At 60.6% G+C, this 18,630-nt stretch overlaps 2 protein-coding genes across 2 annotated transcripts; one reads left to right on the top strand and one right to left on the bottom strand.

Annotated features, from left to right (window-relative positions):
• Positions 1-347: 347 nt before the first annotated feature.
• Positions 348-1,029, top strand: MRPL16 (mitochondrial ribosomal protein L16). The gene is made up of 2 exons (XM_057398719.1): positions 348-368; positions 469-1,029. The coding sequence occupies exons 1-2, from the start codon at positions 348-350 to the stop codon at positions 1,027-1,029; spliced, it is 582 nt and encodes a 193-aa protein (XP_057254702.1).
• Positions 1,030-3,039: 2,010 nt separating this feature from the next.
• Positions 3,040-18,092, bottom strand: STX3 (syntaxin 3). The gene is made up of 10 exons (XM_057398720.1): positions 18,057-18,092; positions 15,669-15,749; positions 15,486-15,585; positions 14,553-14,627; positions 12,593-12,660; positions 11,150-11,258; positions 9,389-9,462; positions 9,144-9,278; positions 6,242-6,352; positions 3,040-3,140 (listed from the first exon to the last, which is right to left on the bottom strand). Exons 1-10 carry the CDS (start codon positions 18,084-18,086, stop codon positions 3,063-3,065), a joined length of 861 nt encoding a protein of 286 aa, XP_057254703.1. The 5' UTR covers positions 18,087-18,092; the 3' UTR covers positions 3,040-3,062.
• Between the last annotated feature and the right edge of the window lie 538 nt (positions 18,093-18,630).

Here is an 18,630-nt window from a genome sequence, read left to right as displayed (position 1 = left end):
GCGGGATGGGGACACACACCCCATAGCCAATGGGAAACGTCCCCTTGTCCTGCCCCTGCATTCCCTATGGACATCACTGGGATCCTGGGGAGCGGGATGGGGACACACACCCCATAGCCAATGGGAAACGTCCCCTTGTCCTGCCCCTGCTTTCCCTATGGCCATCACTGTGATCCTGGTGAGCAGGATGGGGACCCCCCCCCTCCATATCCCAACGGGAACCCATCCCCTTGTCCTCCCCCTGCCTTCCCTATGGCCATCACTGTGATCCTGGTGAGCAGGATGGGGACCCCCCCCCTCCATATCCCAACGGGAACCCATCCCCTTGTCCTCCCCCTGCCTTCCCTATGGCCATCACTGTGATCCTGGTGAGCAGGATGGGGACCCCCCCCTCCATACCCCAACAGGAACCCCCCCCCTCTCCTCCCCCTGCCTTCCCTATATCCATCACCAGCCCCCCTGCCGCAGGGGGCCCGCCTCCCGCTGTGCTGTTTGTGGGGTGCTTCCCCATCACCTCCTCCTTTCCCCCTGTCCCCCCCACAGGCGCTCGGCGGGGGTTACCTGCACTGGGGCCACCTGGAGATGCTGCGCTTGACCATCGGGCGTTCCATGGACCCCAAATCCATGTTCGCCATCTGGCGCCTGCCGGCCCCTTCCAAAGCGCTCAGCAAGAAGAGCTTGGGGCACCGCATGGGAGGGGGCAAAGGCCCCATCGACCGCTACGTGACGGCCGTCAAGAGCGGGCGCTTGCTCCTGGAGCTGGGCGGGCGCTGCGAGTTCCGCCACGTGGAACCTTTCCTGCGGCAGGCGGCACGCAAGCTGCCCTTCCCCGCCGTGCCCGTCAGCAGGGCCGGCCTGCGCCGCCTGCGCCGGGACCAGGAGGAGAGGGAGGCCCGGAACCAGAACCCTTGGAGCTTCGAGCGCGTGGCGAGCGCCAACATGATGGGAGCTCGGAGGTACCTGAGCCCCCGAGACCTGCGCCTGCGCGGCCGCTACTGGGGCAAGTTCTTCCTCAAGCATCGCGTGTGAGGGGTGCGGGAGGATAACGGGATATGGGGGGGGCACATCCTGCTCACCAGGATCACAGTGATGGCCATAGGGAAGGCAGGGGGAGGATAAGGGGATGGGTTCCCATTGGGATATGGAGGGGGGGTCACATCCTGCTCACCAGGGTCACAGTGATGGAAATAGGGAAGGCAGGGATAGGACAAGGGGATGGGTTCCCATTGGGATATGGAAAAGGGGGGTGTTTTCCCATTCACCATTATCCCAGTGATGGCCATAGGGAAGGCAGGGGGAGGACAAGGGGATGGGTTCCCATTGGGGTATGGGGGGGGGTCACATCCTGCTCACCAGGATCACAGTGATGGGCATAGGGAAGGCAGGGATAGGACAAGGGGATGGGGTCCCATTGGGGTATGGAAAAGGGGGGTCACATCCTGCTCACCATTATCTCAGTGATGGGCATAGGGAAGGCAGGGATAGGACAAGGGGATGGGTTCCCATTGGGGTATGGGGGGGGGTCACATCCTGCTCACCAGGATCACAGTGATGGGCATAGGGAAGGCAGGGATAGGACAAGGGGATGGGTTCCCATTGGGGTATGGAAAAGGGGGCTGTTTTCCCATTCACCATTATCCCAGTGATGGCCATAGGGAAGGCAGGGATAGGACAAGGGGATGGGTTCCCATTGGGGTATGGGGGGGGGTCACATCCTGCTCACCAGGATCACAGTGATGGGCATAGGGAAGGCAGGGATAGGACAAGGGGATGGGGTCCCATTGGGATATGGAGGGGGGGTCACATCCTGCTCACCAGGATCACAGTGATGGCCATAGGGAAGGCAGGGGGAGGACAAGGTAATGGGGTCCCATTGGGGTATGGAAAAGGGGGCTGTTTTCCCATTCACCATTATCCCAGTGATGGCCATAGGGAAGGCAGGGATAGGACAAGGGGATGGGGTCCCATTGGGATATGGAAGGGGGGTCACATCCTGCTCACCAGGATCGCAGTGATGGGCATAGGGAAGGCAGGGATAGGACAAGGGGATGGGTTCCCATTGGGATATGGAAGGGGGGGTCACATCCTGCTCACCAGGATCACAGTGATGGCCATAGGGAATGCAGGGATAGGACAAGGGGATGGGTTCCCATTGGGGTATGGGGGGTGTCCCCATCCTGCTCACCAGAATCCCAATGATGGCCATAGGGAAGGCAGGGGTAGGACAAGGGGATGGGTTCCCATTGGGATGTGGAAGGGGGGTCACATCCCATTCACCAGGATCCTGGCAATGGCCATAGGGAATGCAAGGACAGGACAAGGGGATGGTTCCCATTGGGATATGGGGGTGTCCCCATCCCGCTCCCCAGGACCCTGATTAAAAGCTTCCCGAGGGATGCGCTGCTCCGTGGGCAATGGGGAGCGCCGTGGGGCCTCGGATGGGGCGGCCGCAGGGATGAGTTCCTCGCATCCCAGCCCGGGATTCCTGCGCCCCTTTTGGCTCTTCCCTTAGGGAGCCGTGAGCCCGGTGTGGGAGCCCCCCGAGGGCAGAGCTGGGGTGATGGCTTTATTGGGGAGCAGGCTGGAGCCGCGCACGCAAGGGGGTGGGAGAATCCCCATGGATATGGGGAAGCTGCTCCTCCTGCTCCGAGCACGGGTGCTGCCCATATGGGATGGGGAGCAAAGGAAATAGGGGGGGGGGGGAAGGAACCTCGGAGCCTTCCCATAGGGATGGGAGGGAGCCGGGATGCAGGGGTCTCCGTTCCTCCGGGATGCTCGGGGTGGGGGGGACACACAGCAAGGTCCCGGTGCGCTCCAATGGGATCATCCGGGAGTGGGGAAGGCCACCTGGAACGGGGAGGAGGATGAGGACCAGCGGAACCCCGGCCCCATCCCTCCTTAACGTGGGGCTGCCCCCCCAGTCCGTGCTGGTGCTTTGGGGTGAATCCCCCCCCCCTCCATCCAGTGAGGCCAGGTCCCGTCCCCCCCCCCCCCATAGGCTCCAATCCCATTCCCTGGTGATCCCGGTGTGGGCTCCATCACCTGGGGGCAGCGGGATGGGCTCAGGCGAAGATGCTGCCGATGCTGGAGGCCAGGATAACGGCGAGGATGATGCAGCAGAGCATGATGAGGATCTTCTTCTGTGGGGCAGGGGAAAGAGGGGGACCGTGGGGTGCTGGGAATGGCCAGGACCGATCCCGATCCGTCATGGAATGGGCTGGGATAAAGGGGAGCTCGAAGCTCATCCCAGCCCAACGCCTCGCTCCAAGGCCCTATGGCCAACCTGGCCCAGGGATGGGGAACGTCCCATTGAATCCATGGGGAATTCTGCTCTGGAAGGGATGGGGGGGACGCAGCCGGTCCCAAACCCTCATCCCGGTGCTGCTTCCCCCCCCCCCCCCAAGCATCGCGTTGTGCAATGGGATTGGGTACCACCACGTCCTCCTGTCGCCGTGGGTCCAGCACGGATATCAAGGCCCGGAGGGGGCAGTATTCCCAGCCCCATAGGGATGGGGGGCAGCGAAGGCAGAGCCACCGCCCCCCCTGGATTCCCATCGCTCATCCCATGGGATGCGCGCCGCGGGGGGTTCCAGGCGGCGCTGGCTCCATCCCCATGGCGATGGGGGTCGGAAGGGGATGGAGCAGCGGAAGGGGGGGGTAAGGGGTCCAGCCCCCTTCCCATGGGGATAAAGAGGGGCAGGAAGGGGAATTGCAGCGATGGGATCGCGCCATGGGGGGGGGGTGTGGGGTGGGATGTTGGGAATGAGGAGGGAAGGGGGAGGCGTCCCCATGGCAGGGAGGGAAGGGGATGAGGGGCTGCAGGGATGGGGGGGGGGGGCAAGCATGGAGCAAATCCAGGCCCTGAGCCCCATAGAGCACTGAGCCCCATAGAATTGAGCCCCATAGAGCTCTGAGCCCCATAGAACTGAGCCCCATAGAGCCCTGAGCCCCATAGTGCCCCATAGAGCTCTGAGCCCCATAGAGCCCTGAGCCTCATAGAGCCCTGAGCCCCATAGACCCTGAGCTCCATAGTGCCCCATAGAGCCCTGAGCCCCATAGACCTGAGCCCATTAGAGCCCCACAGACCCTGAGCCCCATTGACCTGAGCCCCACAGACCCTGAGCTCCATAGAACCCCACAGACCCTGAGCCCCATAGACCTGAGCTCCATAGAACCCCATAGACCCTGAGCCCCATAGAGCCCTAAATCCCAAAGAACTGAGTCACACAGTGCCCTGAGCCCCATAGAACTGAGCCCCATAGTGCCCCATAGAGCCCTGAGCCCCATAGACCCTGGGCCCCATAGCCTGGAGCCCCACAGTCACACCGTGCTGGCACCATCACATTGTCTCCACCCCCCCCCCCCCCATGGGGCTCTCCTGCCCCCTCCCACACCCCAGCCCCATGGGGCCCATCTCCCGTCCAGCCCCACAGCGAGCCCCCCCCCCCTCACCCCATGGGGGCTGATCCACCCTGCCCCACACATGTGGGGCTCAGGGGCAGAGCTGCCAACCCCATGGAGCTGTAAGGGGGGGAATGGGACCAGTTGGGGGTCACTGGGGGGGGGGGAGAGGTGTTGGGGTGGTTTGGGGACATGGGGGGCTCGGGGGCACTGGGATACAGGGGGAGGTGGGGCTGGGGTCATAGGGGGGCACTGGGGTGCATTGGGGGCACTGGGGGCTATGGTAAGGCCGTTGGTGGACACTGGGGACACAGGGTCTATGGGGGGACACTGGTCTCTATGGGGTGATTGCTGCTCTCTATGGGGTGACGGACGCTCTCTATGGGGTGTTCAATGCTGTCTATGGGGTGACAGACACTCTCTATGTGGTGTTCAATGCTGTCTATGGGGTGACAGACACTCTATGGGGTGTTCAATGCTCTCTGTGGGTGACGGACGCTTGCTACAGGGTGATGTACACTCTCTATGGGGTGACGGACGCTCTATGGGGTATTCAACGCTCTCTATGGGGTGACGGCCACTCGCTATGTGGTGTTCAATGCTCTCTATGGGGTGACGGATGCTCTCTATGGGGTGGCGGCAGCTCGCTATGGGGTGTTCAATGCTCTCTATGGGGTGACGGCCGCTCACTATGGGGTGATGGATGCTCTCTATGGGGTGGCGGCAGCTCGCTATGGGGTGTTCAATGCTCTCTATGGGGTGACGGATGCTCTCTGTGGGGTGACGGCCGCTCACTATGGGGTGACGGATGCTCTCTATGGGGTGTTCAATGCTCTCTCTGGGGTGACGGATGCTCTCTATGGGGTGTTCAATGCTCTCTATGGGGTGATGGCTGCTCTCTATGGGGTGGCGGCAGCTCGCTATGGGGTGTTCAATGCTCTCTATGGGGTGGCGGCAGCTCGCTATGGGGTGTTCAATGCTCTCTATGGGGTGGCAGCAGCTCGCTATGGGGTGTTCAATGCTCTCTATGGGGTGACGGATGCTCTCTATGGGGTGACGGATGCTCTCTGTGGGGTGACGGCCGCTCGCTATGGGGTGACGGATGCTCTCTATGGGGTGATGGATGCTCTCTATGGGGTGACGGATGCTCTCTATGGGGTGGCGGCAGCTCGCTATGGGGTGTTCAATGCTCTCTATGGGGTGTTCAATGCTCTCTATGGGGTGTTCAATGCTCTCTCTGGGGTGACGGATGCTCTCTATGGGGTGACGGATGCTCTCTGTGGGGTGACGGCCGCTCGCTATGGGGTGACGGATGCTCTCTATGGGGTGATGGATGCTCTCTATGGGGTGACGGATGCTCTCTATGGGGTGGCGGCAGCTCGCTATGGGGTGTTCAATGCTCTCTATGGGGTGACGGATGCTCTCTATGGGGTGACGGATGCTCTCTGTGGGGTGACGGCCGCTCGCTATGGGGTGACGGATGCTCTCTATGGGGTGACGGCCACTCGCTATGGGGTGACGGATGCTGTCTGTGGGGTGGCGGCAGCTCACTATGGGGTGTTCAATGCTCTCTCTGGGGTGACGGATGCTCTCTATGGGGTGGCGGCAGCTCGCTATGGGTTGTTCAATGCTCTCTATGGGGTGGCGGCAGCTCGCTATGGGGTGTTCAATGCTCTCTATGGGGTGTTCAATGCTCTCTATGGGGTGTTCAATGCTCTCTATGGGGTGGCAGCAGCTCGCTATGGGGTGTTCAATGCTCTCTATGGGGTGGCGGCAGCTCGCTATGGGGTGTTCAATGCTCTCTATGGGGTGTGGCCACTCGCTGTGGGGCTGTGCTCACCCTCCGGGCCTCGCTCTGGTACTTCACGGCCTTCTTGGTGTCGGCCACGGCGCGCTCCACGAAGCCCACGGACTGGTCCATGTTGCTCTCGATGCGGTCGATCATGGAGCCCTGGGGGGGGGGAGAGGTGTGGGGTGAGCACCGGCACCGCCCCCCAACCCCCCCGCCGGGCCCTGGGGATGGAACCTGCCATGGGGCAGCGCTGAGCCCCGGGTGCCTCCACTGTGGGGGTGGGGGGGGGGAGAAGGGGGCCTGGGGGGTGAGCCCCATTGCCAGGGGGAGGTGCCCTGAGCATCCCATGGACCAATCCCTGAGCATCCCATGGACCAATCCCCGCTCATCCCATGGACCAATCCCTGAGCATCCCATGGACCAATCCCCGCTCATCCCATGGACCAATCCCTGAGCATCCCATGGACCGATCCCCGCTCATCCATGGACCGATCCCTGAGCATCCCATGGACCAATCCGTGCTCATCCCATGAACCAATCCCTGAGCATCCCATGGACCAATCCCTGAGCATCCCATGGACCGATCCCCGCTCATCCCATGGATCGATCCCTGCTCATCCCATGGAGCAATCCCTGAGCATCCCATGGACCAATCCCTGCTCATCCCATGGACCAATCCCCGCTCATCCCATGGACCAATCCCTGCTCATCCCATGAACCAATCCCTGAGCATCCCATGGACCAATCCCTGAGCATCCCATGGACCAATCCCTGAGCATCCCATGGACCAATCCCTGCTCATCCCATGGACCAATCCCCGCTCATCCCATGGACCAATCCCTGCTCATCCCATGAACCAATCCCTGAGCATCCCATGGAGCAATCCCTGAGCATCCCAGCTCATCCCATGGACCAATCCCCGCTCATCCCATGGACCAATCCCTGCTCATCCCATGAACCAATCCCTGAGCATCCCATGGAGCATCCCTGAGCATCCCATGGAGAGCATCCCATGGACCAATCCCTGCTCATCCCATGGACCAATCCCTGCTCATCCCATGGACCAATCCCTGCTCATCCCATGGACCAATCCCTGAGCATCCATGGACCGATCCCTGCTCATCCCATTCACAATTTCCTGCTTGTCCCTGTGCTCAGATCCCAGATTATCCCATGCAATTCTACGCCCATCTCCCCCTTGATCCCATACCCCCCACACCCATCTCCCCATTGATCCCACACCCATCTCCCCATTGATCCCATGCCCATCTCCCCATTGATCCCATGCCCATCTCCCCCTTGATCCCATGCCCATTTCCCCATTGATCCCACACCCATCTCCCCACTGATCCCATGCCCATCTCCCCACTGATCCCATGCCCATGTCCCCATTGATCCCACACCCATCCCCCCATTGATCCCATGCCCATCTCCCCATTGATCCCATACCCCCCACACCCATCTCCCCATTGATCCCATACACCCCATGCCCATATTCCTGTTGATCCCACACCCATCTCCCCCTGGATCCCCTGTTGATCCCATGCCCATCTCCCCATTGATCCCATACACCCCATGCCCATCTCCCCCTTGATCCCGCACCCATCTCCCCCTTGATCCCATACCCCCCGTGCCCATCTCCCCCTGACCCCGGGCCCATCTCCCCCTTGATCCTGTCCCCCCCACCCCCATCTCCCCACTGATCCCACACCCATCTCCCCCTTGATCCCATACCCCCCATGTCCATCTCCCCCTTGATCCCATACCCCCCACACCCATCTCCCCATTGATCCCACACCCATCTCCCCCTTGATCCCATACCCCCCATGTCCATCTCCCCCTTGATCCCATACCCCCCACACCCATCTCCCCATTGATCCCACACCCATCTCCCCCCTGACCCCGTGCCCATCTCCCCATTGACCCCATCCCCATCTCCCCCCTGACCCCATCCCCATCTCCCCATTGACCCCATCCCCATCTCCCCATTGACCCCATCCCCATCTCCCCATCTCCCCATTGACCCCATCCCCATCTCCCCATTGACCCCATCCCCATCTCCCCCCTGACCCCATCCCCATCTCCCCATTGACCCCATCCCCATCTCCCCCCTGACCCCATGTCCATCTCCCCCTTGATCCCATACCCCCCATGTCCATCTCCCCATTGACCCCACACCCATCTCCCCCTTGATCCCGTCCCCCCCACCCCATCTCCCCATTGACCCCATCCCCATCTCCCCATTGACCCCATCCCCATCTCCCCATTGACCCCATCCCCATCTCCCCCCTGACCCCATCCCCATCTCCCCATTGACCCCATCCCCATCTCCCCATTGACCCCATCCCCATCTCCCCATTGACCCCATCCCCATCTCCCCCCTGACCCCATCCCCATCTCCCCATTGACCCCATCCCCATCTCCCCCCTGACCCCATCCCCATCTCCCCATTGACCCCATCCCCATCTCCCCCCTGACCCCATCCCCATCTCCCCATTGACCCCATCCCCATCTCCCCCCTGACCCCATCCCCATCTCCCCCCTGACCCCATCCCCATCTCCCCCCTGACCCCATCCCCATCTCCCCATTGACCCCATCCCCATCTCCCCCCTGACCCCATCCCCATCTCCCCCCTGACCCCATGTCCATCTCCCCCTTGATCCCATACCCCCACACCCATCTCCCCATTGACCCCACACCCATCTCCCCCTTGATCCCGTCCCCCCCACACCCATCTCCCCATTGACCCCATCCCCATCTCCCCATTGACCCCATCCCCATCTCCCCCCTCCCCATCTCCCCCCTGACCCCATGTCCATCTCCCCCTTGATCCCATACCCCCACACCCATCTCCCCATTGACCCCACACCCATCTCCCCCTTGATCCCGTCCCCCCCACACCCATCTCCCCATTGACCCCGTGCCCATCTCCCCCTTGCTCCGCCCCACCTGGTTCTCCACCAGCATGGCGATGTCCACGAACATGTCGTGCAGCTCCTTGATGCTGCTCTCCAGGCGCACGATGTCCTTGTGCCGCCCCTCGATCTCGCTCAGCGCCTGCTTCGACATCTGCGAGTCCATGATCTGGGACGTGGGGAGGGGGGAGCCGTGGGTCAGCGATGTGGGGCACCCCCCGGTACCCCCCCCCCGATGTGGGGCACCCCCCGGTACCCCCCCCCCGATGTGGGGCTCACCCCCGCCGTGAAGATGGACGGGTTCCCGCTCTCCAGCATCTCCTCCAGCTCCTCGTCCGTCGTGTTCTTACCGGCTGCGGGGTGGGGTGTGGTGTGTAAGCCCCGCCCACCGCGGGCTTGGCCCCGCCCACTTCCTCAATGGGCGGAGCTGCAGGGACAAGCTCCGCCCGCTTGGTGGAGGGGGGGGGGGGGGCGTGGCCTGAGGGGTTGGCTCCGCCCGCTTCAGCGCAGGGGAAAGGGGGGGGGGGGGGGTGTAGGGGTTGGCTCCGCCCACTTAGCAAAAGGGGCGGGGTCTGTAGGGGTGGTGGTTCCATCCCCTGTCCCGGGGGTCTGTGGGGTCTATGGGATCTATAGGGCCTATGGGATCTATGGGGTCTATAGGGTCTGTGGCATCTATAGGGTCTATGGGATCTATAGGGCCTATGGGATCTATGGGGTCTATAGGGTCTGTGGCATCTATAGGGTCTATGGGGTCTATAAGGCCTATGCAGTCTGTGGGATCCATGAGGTCTATGGGATCTACAGGGCCTATGGGATCTATAGGGTCTATGGAATCTATAGGGTCTATGGCATCTATAGGGTCTATGGGGTCTATGGGATCTATAAGGTCTATGGGGTCTATGGGATCTATAGGGCCTATGGGATCTACAGGGTCTATGGGATCTATAGGGTCTATGGGGTCTCTGGGATCCATAAGGCCTATGCAGTCTATGGGATCTATGGGGCCTATGGGATCTACAGGGCCTATGGGATCTATAGGGTCTATGGCATCTATAAGGCCTATGCAGTCTATGGGATCCATGAGGTCTATGGGATCTACAGGGCCTATGGGATCTACAGGGCCTATGTGATCTATAGGGTCTATGGGGTCTATGGGATCTATAAGGTCTATGGGGTCTATGGGATCTATAGGGCCTATGGGATCTACAGGATCTATGGGATCCATAGGGTCTATAGGGTTTATGGGGTCTATAGGGTCTATGGGGTCAATGGGATCTTTCAGGCCTATGTGATCTATAGGGTCTATAGGATCCATAGGGTCTATGGGATCTACAGGATCTATAGGGTATATGGGATCTACAGGGCCTGTGTGATCTATAGGGCCTATGGGACCTATAGGATCTATGGCATCTATAGATCCTATGGGATCTACAGGGCCTATGTGATCTAAAGGGTTTACGGGATCTATGGGGTCTATAGGGCCTAAAGGATCTACAGGGTCTATGGGGTCTATAGGGCCTATGTGATCTATAGGGTCTATGGGATCTATGGGGTCTATGAGGTCTATAATATCTATGGGGTCTATAGGGCCTACAGGATCTATAGGGTCTATGAGGTCTATAATATCTATGGAGTCTATAGGGCCTACAGGATCTATAGGGTCTATGAGGTCTATAAGGTCTATGGGATCCATAGGGTCTATGGGGTCTATAGGATCTATGGCATCTATAGGGTCTATGAGGTCTATAGGGTCTATGAGGTCTATAGAGTCTATGTGATCTATAGGGTCTATGGGATCTGTGGGGTCTATAGAGTCTATGTGATCTATAGGGTTTATGGGATCTATAGGGTCTATGTGATCTATAGGGTCTATGAGGTCTATAGGATCTATAGGGTCTATAGGGTCTATGAGGTCTATAGAGTCTATGTGATCTATAGGGTCTATAGAGTCTATATGATCTGTGGGGTCTATAGGGTCTATGTGATCTATAGCATCTATGGGATCTATGGGATCTATAGGGTCTATGGGGGGGCACGCACTGATCTCGAGCTGCCGCTGGATCCGGCCCTTGCTGCGCTCCCGGAAGTCCACCTGCGCCTCATTGTACTTGGTCATCACATCCACGAACTTGCGGGACAGCACCGAGTGCTGGGGACGGGCACATGGGATATGGGGACAGCCTGGGTATGGTGTGTCCATAGGGACAGCACTGAGTGCTGGGGATGGGGACATGGGATATGGGGACAGCCTGGGTATGGTGTGTCCATAGGGACAGCACCGAGTGCTGGGGATGGGGACATGGGATATGGGGACAGCCTGGGTATGGTGTGTCCATAGGGACAGCACTGAGTGCTGGGGATGGGGATGGCTGGGTATGGTGTGTCCATAGGGACAGCACTGAGTGCTGGGGACGGGCACATGGGATATGGGGACAGCCTGGGTATGGTGTGTCCATAGGGACAGCACTGAGTGCTGGGGACGGGCACATGGGATATGGGGACAGCCTGGGTATGGTGTGTCCATAGGGACAGCACTGAGTGCTGGGGACGGGCACATGGGATATGGGGACAGCCTGGGTATGGTGTGTCCATAGGGACAGCACTGAGTGCTGGGGATGGGGATGGCTGGGTATGGTGTGTCCATAGGGACAGCACTGAGTGCTGGGGACATGGGGATGGCTGGGTATGGTGTGTCCATAGGGAAAGCACTGAGTGCTGGGGATGGGGACATGGGATATGGGGACAGCCTGGGTATGGTGTGTCCATAGGGACAGCACTGAGTGCTGGGGATGGGGACATGGGATATGGGGACAGCCTGGGTATGGTGTGTCCATAGGGACAGCACTGAGTGCTGGGGACGGGCACATGGGATATGGGGACAGCCTGGGTATGGTGTGTCCATAGGGACAGCACCGAGTGCTGGGGATGGGGATGGCTGGGTATGGTGTGTCCATAGGGACAGCACTGAGTGCTGGGGATGGGGATGGCTGGGTATGGTGTGTCCATAGGGACAGCACCGAGTGCTGGGGATGGGGATGGCTGGGTATGGTGTGTCCATAGGGACAGCACTGAGTGCTGGGGATGGGGACATGGGATATGGGGACACCCTGAGCACAGCACCTCCCTGGTCCCTGCGGGACAGGACCCAGTGATGGGAATGGGGATGAAAACATGGGGATGGGGATGGGGACATCCTGGACATGGCACCTCCCTGGTCCTAAGGGAACAGGACCCCAGTGCTGGGAGCAGGGATGTGGGACAGCCTGGGCATGGAGCATCCCATGGGCTGTATTCCATGGGGACAGGAGCACGGGGCTGGGATGGCAGGGCAGTGCTGGGGACATGGGGGACAGGAAGCTTGGGAGCAGCCAGGTGTGGTGTGTGTGGGATAGGGGACAGGGATGGGACCCGGGAGGTGCCGCGTCCCCATGCCCATCCCATTGGGAACAGGCTCCGTGGTGCCGGGTGGGGACCGGGGCTCACCTGGGACTTGCGGATGCGCAGGTCAGCGGAGGAGCGCACCTCATCCTGCTCGATGCTGCGCTCCATACCTGGGGGGCAGGACCCGGCCCCTCAGGGACCTGCCCCACGGCCAGGGGGTATTCCCTACCTCCCCATAGGGACATGGGAACAGCGATGGGGACAGGATGGGGACATGGGGACAGTGATGGGGACATGGGGACAGTGATGGGAACAGTGATGGGGACAGGACAGGGACAGGATAGGGACATGGGGACAGTGATGGGGACATGGGAACAGTGATGGGGACAGGACAGGGACAGGATAGGGACATGGGGACAGTGATGGAGACATGGGGACAGTGATGGGGACATGGGAACAGTGATGGGGACAGTGATGGGGACATGGGGACAGTGATGGGGACATGGGAACAGTGATGGGGACAGGATGGGGACATGGGAACAGTGATGGGGACATGGGAACAGTGATGGGGACATGGGAACAGTGATGGGGATAGGATGGGGACATGGGAACAGTGACGGGGACATGCGAACAGTGATGGGAACAGTGATGGGGACAGGATGGGGACATGGGGACAGTGATGGGGACAGGACAGGGACAGGATAGGGACATGGGGACAGTGATGGGGACATGGGAACAGTGATGGGGACAGGATGGGGAAAGTGATGGGGACATGGGAACAGTGATGAGGGCAGGATGGGGACAGGATGGGGACAGGATGGGGGCATGGGAACAGTGATGGGGACATGGGAACAGTGATGGGGACAGGATGGGGACAGTGATGGGGACAGGATGGGGACATGGGAACAGTGATGGGGACATGGGGACAGTGATGGGAACATGGAGACAGCAATGGGGAAAGGATAGGGACATAGGGACAGTGATGGGGACAGGACAGGGACAGGATAGGGACATGGGGACAGTGATGGGGACATGGGAACAGTGATGGGGACATGGGAACAGTGTTGGGGACAGGATGGGGACATGGGAACAGTGATGGGGACAGGATGGGGACAGGATGGGGACACGGGGACAGTGATGGGGACATGGGAACAGTGATGGGGACAGGATGGGGACATGGGGACAGTGATGGGGACATGGGAACAGTGATGGGGACAGGATGGGGACAGTGATGGGGACATGGGGACTGTGATGGGGACAGGATGGGTACATGGGAACAGTGATGGGGACATGGGTACAGGATGGGGACAGGATGGGGACATGGGAACAGTGATGGGGACAGGATGGGGACAGGATGGGGACATGGGGACAGTGATGGGGACATGGGAACAGTGATGGGAACAGTGATGGGGACAGGATGGGGACAGTGATGGGGACATGGGGACAGTGATAGGGACATGGGAACAGTGATGGGGACATGGGAACAGTGATGAGGGCAGGATGGGGACAGGATGGGGACAGGATGGGGGCATGGGACCAGTGATGGGGACATGGGAACAGTGATGGGGACAGGATGGGGGCATGGGAACAGTGATGGGGACATGGGAACAGTGATGGGGACAGGATGGGGACAGGATGGGGACATGGGGACAGGATGGGGACAGGATGGGGGCATGGGAACAGGGATGGAGACAGGATGGGGACAGGATGGGGACATGGGGACAGGATGGGGACAGGATGGGGACATGGGGACAGGATGGGGACATGGGGACAGGGGATGGAGACAGGATGGGGACATGGGGACAGGGATGGGGACAGGATGGGGACATGGGGACAGGATGGGGACATGGGGACAGGATGGGGACAGGATGGGGACATGGGGACAGGATGGAGACAGGATGGGGACATGGGGACAGGGATGGGGTCAGGATGGGGACATGGGGACAGGATGGAGACAGGATGGGGACAGGATGGGGACAGGATGGGGACATGGGGACAGGGATGGGGACAGGATGGGGACATGGGGACAGGATGGAGACAGGATGGGGACACGGTCACTCACTCTTGAGTTTGTTGCGGACGCTGTTGGCCATTTTCTTGATGTCTGCTGTCAGCTGCTCCAGGTCATCTTTGGTCTCTGTAGGAGGAACCACAGCGGGAATGGGAATGGGAATGGGAATGGGATGTGTGACACTGTTGGGACCACACAGAGCCACCGGATGGGGTAGGGATGGAGGACACCCATGGGTACCACATGGGATGGGGATGCAGGACACCCATGGGTACCACATGGGACGGGGATGCAGGACACCCATGGGTACCACATGGGATGGGGATGCAGGACACCCATGGGTACCACATGGGACGGGGATGCAGGGCACCCATGGGTACCACATGGGACGGGGATGCAGGACACCCATGGGTACCACATGGGACGGGGATGCAGGACACCCATGGGTACCACATGGGATGGGGATGCAGGACACCCATGGGTACCACATGGGACGGGGATGCAGGACAGCCATGGGTACCACATGGGACGGGGATGCAGGACACCCATGGGTACCACATGGGACGGGGATGCAGGACACCCATGGGTACCACATGGGATGGGGATGCAGGACACCCATGGGTACCACATGGGACGGGGATGCAGGGCACCCATGGGTACCACATGGGACAGGGATGCAGGACAGCCATGGGTACCACACGGGATGGGGATGCAGGACAGCCATGGGTACCACACGGGACGGGGATGCAGGACAGCCATGGGTACCACATGGGACGGGGATGCAGGACACCCATGGGTACCACATGGGACGGGGATGCAGGACACCCATGGGTACCACATGGGACGGGGATGCAGGACACCCATGGGTACCACACGGGACGGGGATGCAGGACAGCCATGGGTACCACATGGGATGGGGATGCAGGACACCCATGGGTACCACATGGGACGGGGATGCAGGACACCCATGAGTGCCGCACTGACTCTGCTCGGGGATGGGTGCTGACAGGATGATGCTGTAGAGCTTCTTGGCCTCCTCCACGTTCTCCGAGATCCTGTCGATGTTCTGCCGGGTCTCCTCGATCTGAAGCCGTGGGGAGGAGCCGGGGGTGAGGGGACAGCCCCGTGTCCCCTGTCCCCATCCCCGGGTCCATGGGTCCCGCTCACCTCCGAGAAGAACTCGTCCATGAACGCTGTGTTGTCCACTGCGATCTCCAGCTCCTCCGTGTCATCGTCCGCATCCTGCTTCTATGGGGAGCAATGGGGCAGAGCTCAGAGGGTGACAGGCACCCCACGGGGACACGGGGACAGCAACCCCATAGGGACATGGGGACAGCAACCCCATATGGACATGGTGACAACCACCCTATAGGGACATGGTCACAGCAACCCCATATGGACATGGTGACAACAACCCTATAGGGACATGGTGACAGCAACTGCATAGGGACATGGTGACAGCAACCCCATATGGACATGGTGACAACAGCTGCATAGGGAGATGGTGACAACAACTGCATAGGGACATGGTGACAACAACCCCATATGGACATGGTGACAACCACCCTATAGGGACATGGTGACAACCACCCTATAGGGACATGGTCACAGCAACCCCATATGGTCATGGTGACAACAACCCTATAGGGACATGGTGACAGCAACTGCATAGGGACATGGTGACAGCAACTGCATAGGGACATGGTGACAGCAACCCCATATGGACATGGTGACAACAACTGCATAGGGAGATGGTGACAACAACTGCATAGGGACATGGTGACAACAACCCCATAGGGACATGGTGACAACAACTGCATAGGGAGATGGTGACAACAACCCTATAGGGACATGGTGACAACAACCCCATAGGGACATGGTGACAACAACCCCATAGAGACATGGTGACAACAACCCCATAGGGATATGGTGACAACCCCACAAGGATATGGTGACAACCACCCCATAGGGATATGATGGCCCAAGGAGGGTGACATCTACATAAGGGGGACATCGTGTTCCTGTCACATCTGGCTGCGCACAGCTGGGAATTAAGGGATTGCTGGGCTGGGCTGGAGGATGGACACCGGGATGGGGATGGGATGGGGATGGGATGGGGATAGGATGGGGATAGGATGGGGACATGGGACAGGGTTCTCCACCCCGAGCTCACCCTGCAGTGCTGGGGCTCAATGGGGACCCATAGGAGCTGTCACCCATCACCCTGGTGTCACGCCTGGTCCCCCCCCTCCATGCACTCCTGTATCTGCACCGTGCCTTAGGGTACCAACCCCATCCCTTCCACTCCCCCTCTGCCCCCCAGCTCCTTTGGGTGCCCATCCCTGCTGTGGGGCACAAGCCCCATGTGGGGACCCCCAAGCCCCCCCCTGCTCCCAATGGAGTAAAAATAACCCTAATCCCTGCCTCGCTTCCCAAGGCTTTATCCGCTGGCTCCATAATCCCAGCTAAATCCCTGCCAAGCCTCCCTGCCCCGGCTGCTGCCCCACACAGCGGCCTGGGCTGCAGCTTGGGGGGCTGCGGGGACCCCCATATATAGGGGGGGGAGGCTTTATATGGGGTGAAAGGGGCCCCGCAATAGGGCGGGCAATGAGAAGAGGAAGTGGTGGTGGTGGCGGGAGAAGGGTGAGCTGTGGGGTGCAGGATGGGGCGCTGGGCACCCCGCATCCGTTCCCTGCCACCCCATAGGATGGATGCCCCCTGCTCCAGCCCCACGCAATGGGGTGGGGGTGTCCCCATTGCACCCTATAGCATGGGGGGAGCAGTGTTTATAGGGGGGGCTGGTGGCCCCCCAATGCACCCTCTTCAACCCTATATGGGGTCACAGAGGGGTATCCCCTAAATCCCTTCCACCCAACGGCCCCATTGATGTGGGGCTGGATCTCTTGTCGTCCCCCCCCATCCCCATAGTGTCCCCATTGAGCATTGGGGAGGTCTCAGGATGCTCCATCCTCATGGTGCCCCCATACAGCTTGGGGGGGTCTCAGGGTCCCCCCATCCCTATAACCCCCAACACACCAGGGCCTGGGGGCTTGCTGACCTCCATCCATCCCTATGGTGCCCCCATCCAACACGGGGGGGTCTCAGTGCCCCCCATCCCTCAAGCACCACGGCCTGGGGGCTTGCTGACCTCCATCCATCCCTATGGTGCCCCCATCCACCATGGGCACGGATCTCAGGGTGCCCCCCCATCCCCATTGTACCCCCATCCAACACGGGGGGGTCTCAGTGCCCCCCATCCCTATAACCCCCAACACACCACGGCCTGGGGGCTTGCTGAACTCCATCCATCCCTATGGTGCCCCCATCCACCACGGACACGGATGTCCGGGTGTCCCCATCCCCATTGTACCCCCATCCAACACGGGGGGGTCTCAGTGCCCCCCATCCCTCAAGCACCGCGGCCTGGGGGCTTGCTGACCTCCCTCCATCCCTATGGCGCCCCCATCCACCACGGACACGGATGTCCGGGTGTCCCCATCCCCATAGCACCCATCGGGACGGGGGCTCCATCTCCCCCCCCCATCCGGCTCTCACCGCCTTGAGCTGCTCCAACCGGTCCTTCATGGTCCCGCAGGGATGAGGATGCTCCCCCCACCCCCCCACCCCTCCTCAGGCCTCCTCCATCAGGCGCGGGCGCTACCGGTGCCCCGAGCCCGGGGCTGGCCCTGAGCTAATCCCGGGGGGGGGGGGGGGGGAGCAGAGGGGAGGGACCAGGGGGAGGCGGCGGCACCGCCCCGGCAGCACCGGGTCGGTAACGGGGGGGGGGGGGGTCCTGATGGGGTGAGGATGGGGAGGGATCTGATGGGGGGGTGGAAGGGGGGAGCGGAGGAGAGGGGACATGGGAATGGGGGGGGAATGGGGACAGGGACATGGATAGGGATAGGGATACGGGAATGGATAGGGAATATGGGAATGGATAGGGATAGGGGATATGGGAATGGATAGGGGTGGGGGATACGGGAATGGATAGGGGATATGGGAATGGATAGGGATAGGGGATATGGGAATGGATAGGGGTAGGGGATACGGGAATGGATAGGGGCAGGGGATATGGGAATGGATAGGGATAGGGGATATGGGAATGGATCGGGGATATGGGAATATGGGA

The sequence above is a fragment of the Pezoporus wallicus genome, unplaced genomic scaffold, assembly GCF_028554395.1.
Source record: "Pezoporus wallicus isolate ANWC-B61680 ecotype Strahan unplaced genomic scaffold, APGP_CSIRO_Pwel_v1 contig_10474, whole genome shotgun sequence".
NCBI lineage: Eukaryota > Metazoa > Chordata > Aves > Psittaciformes > Psittacidae > Pezoporus > Pezoporus wallicus.
The sequence above is the reverse complement of the archived record's forward strand: the minus strand, read 5'-3'. Positions and strand labels throughout refer to the sequence as shown.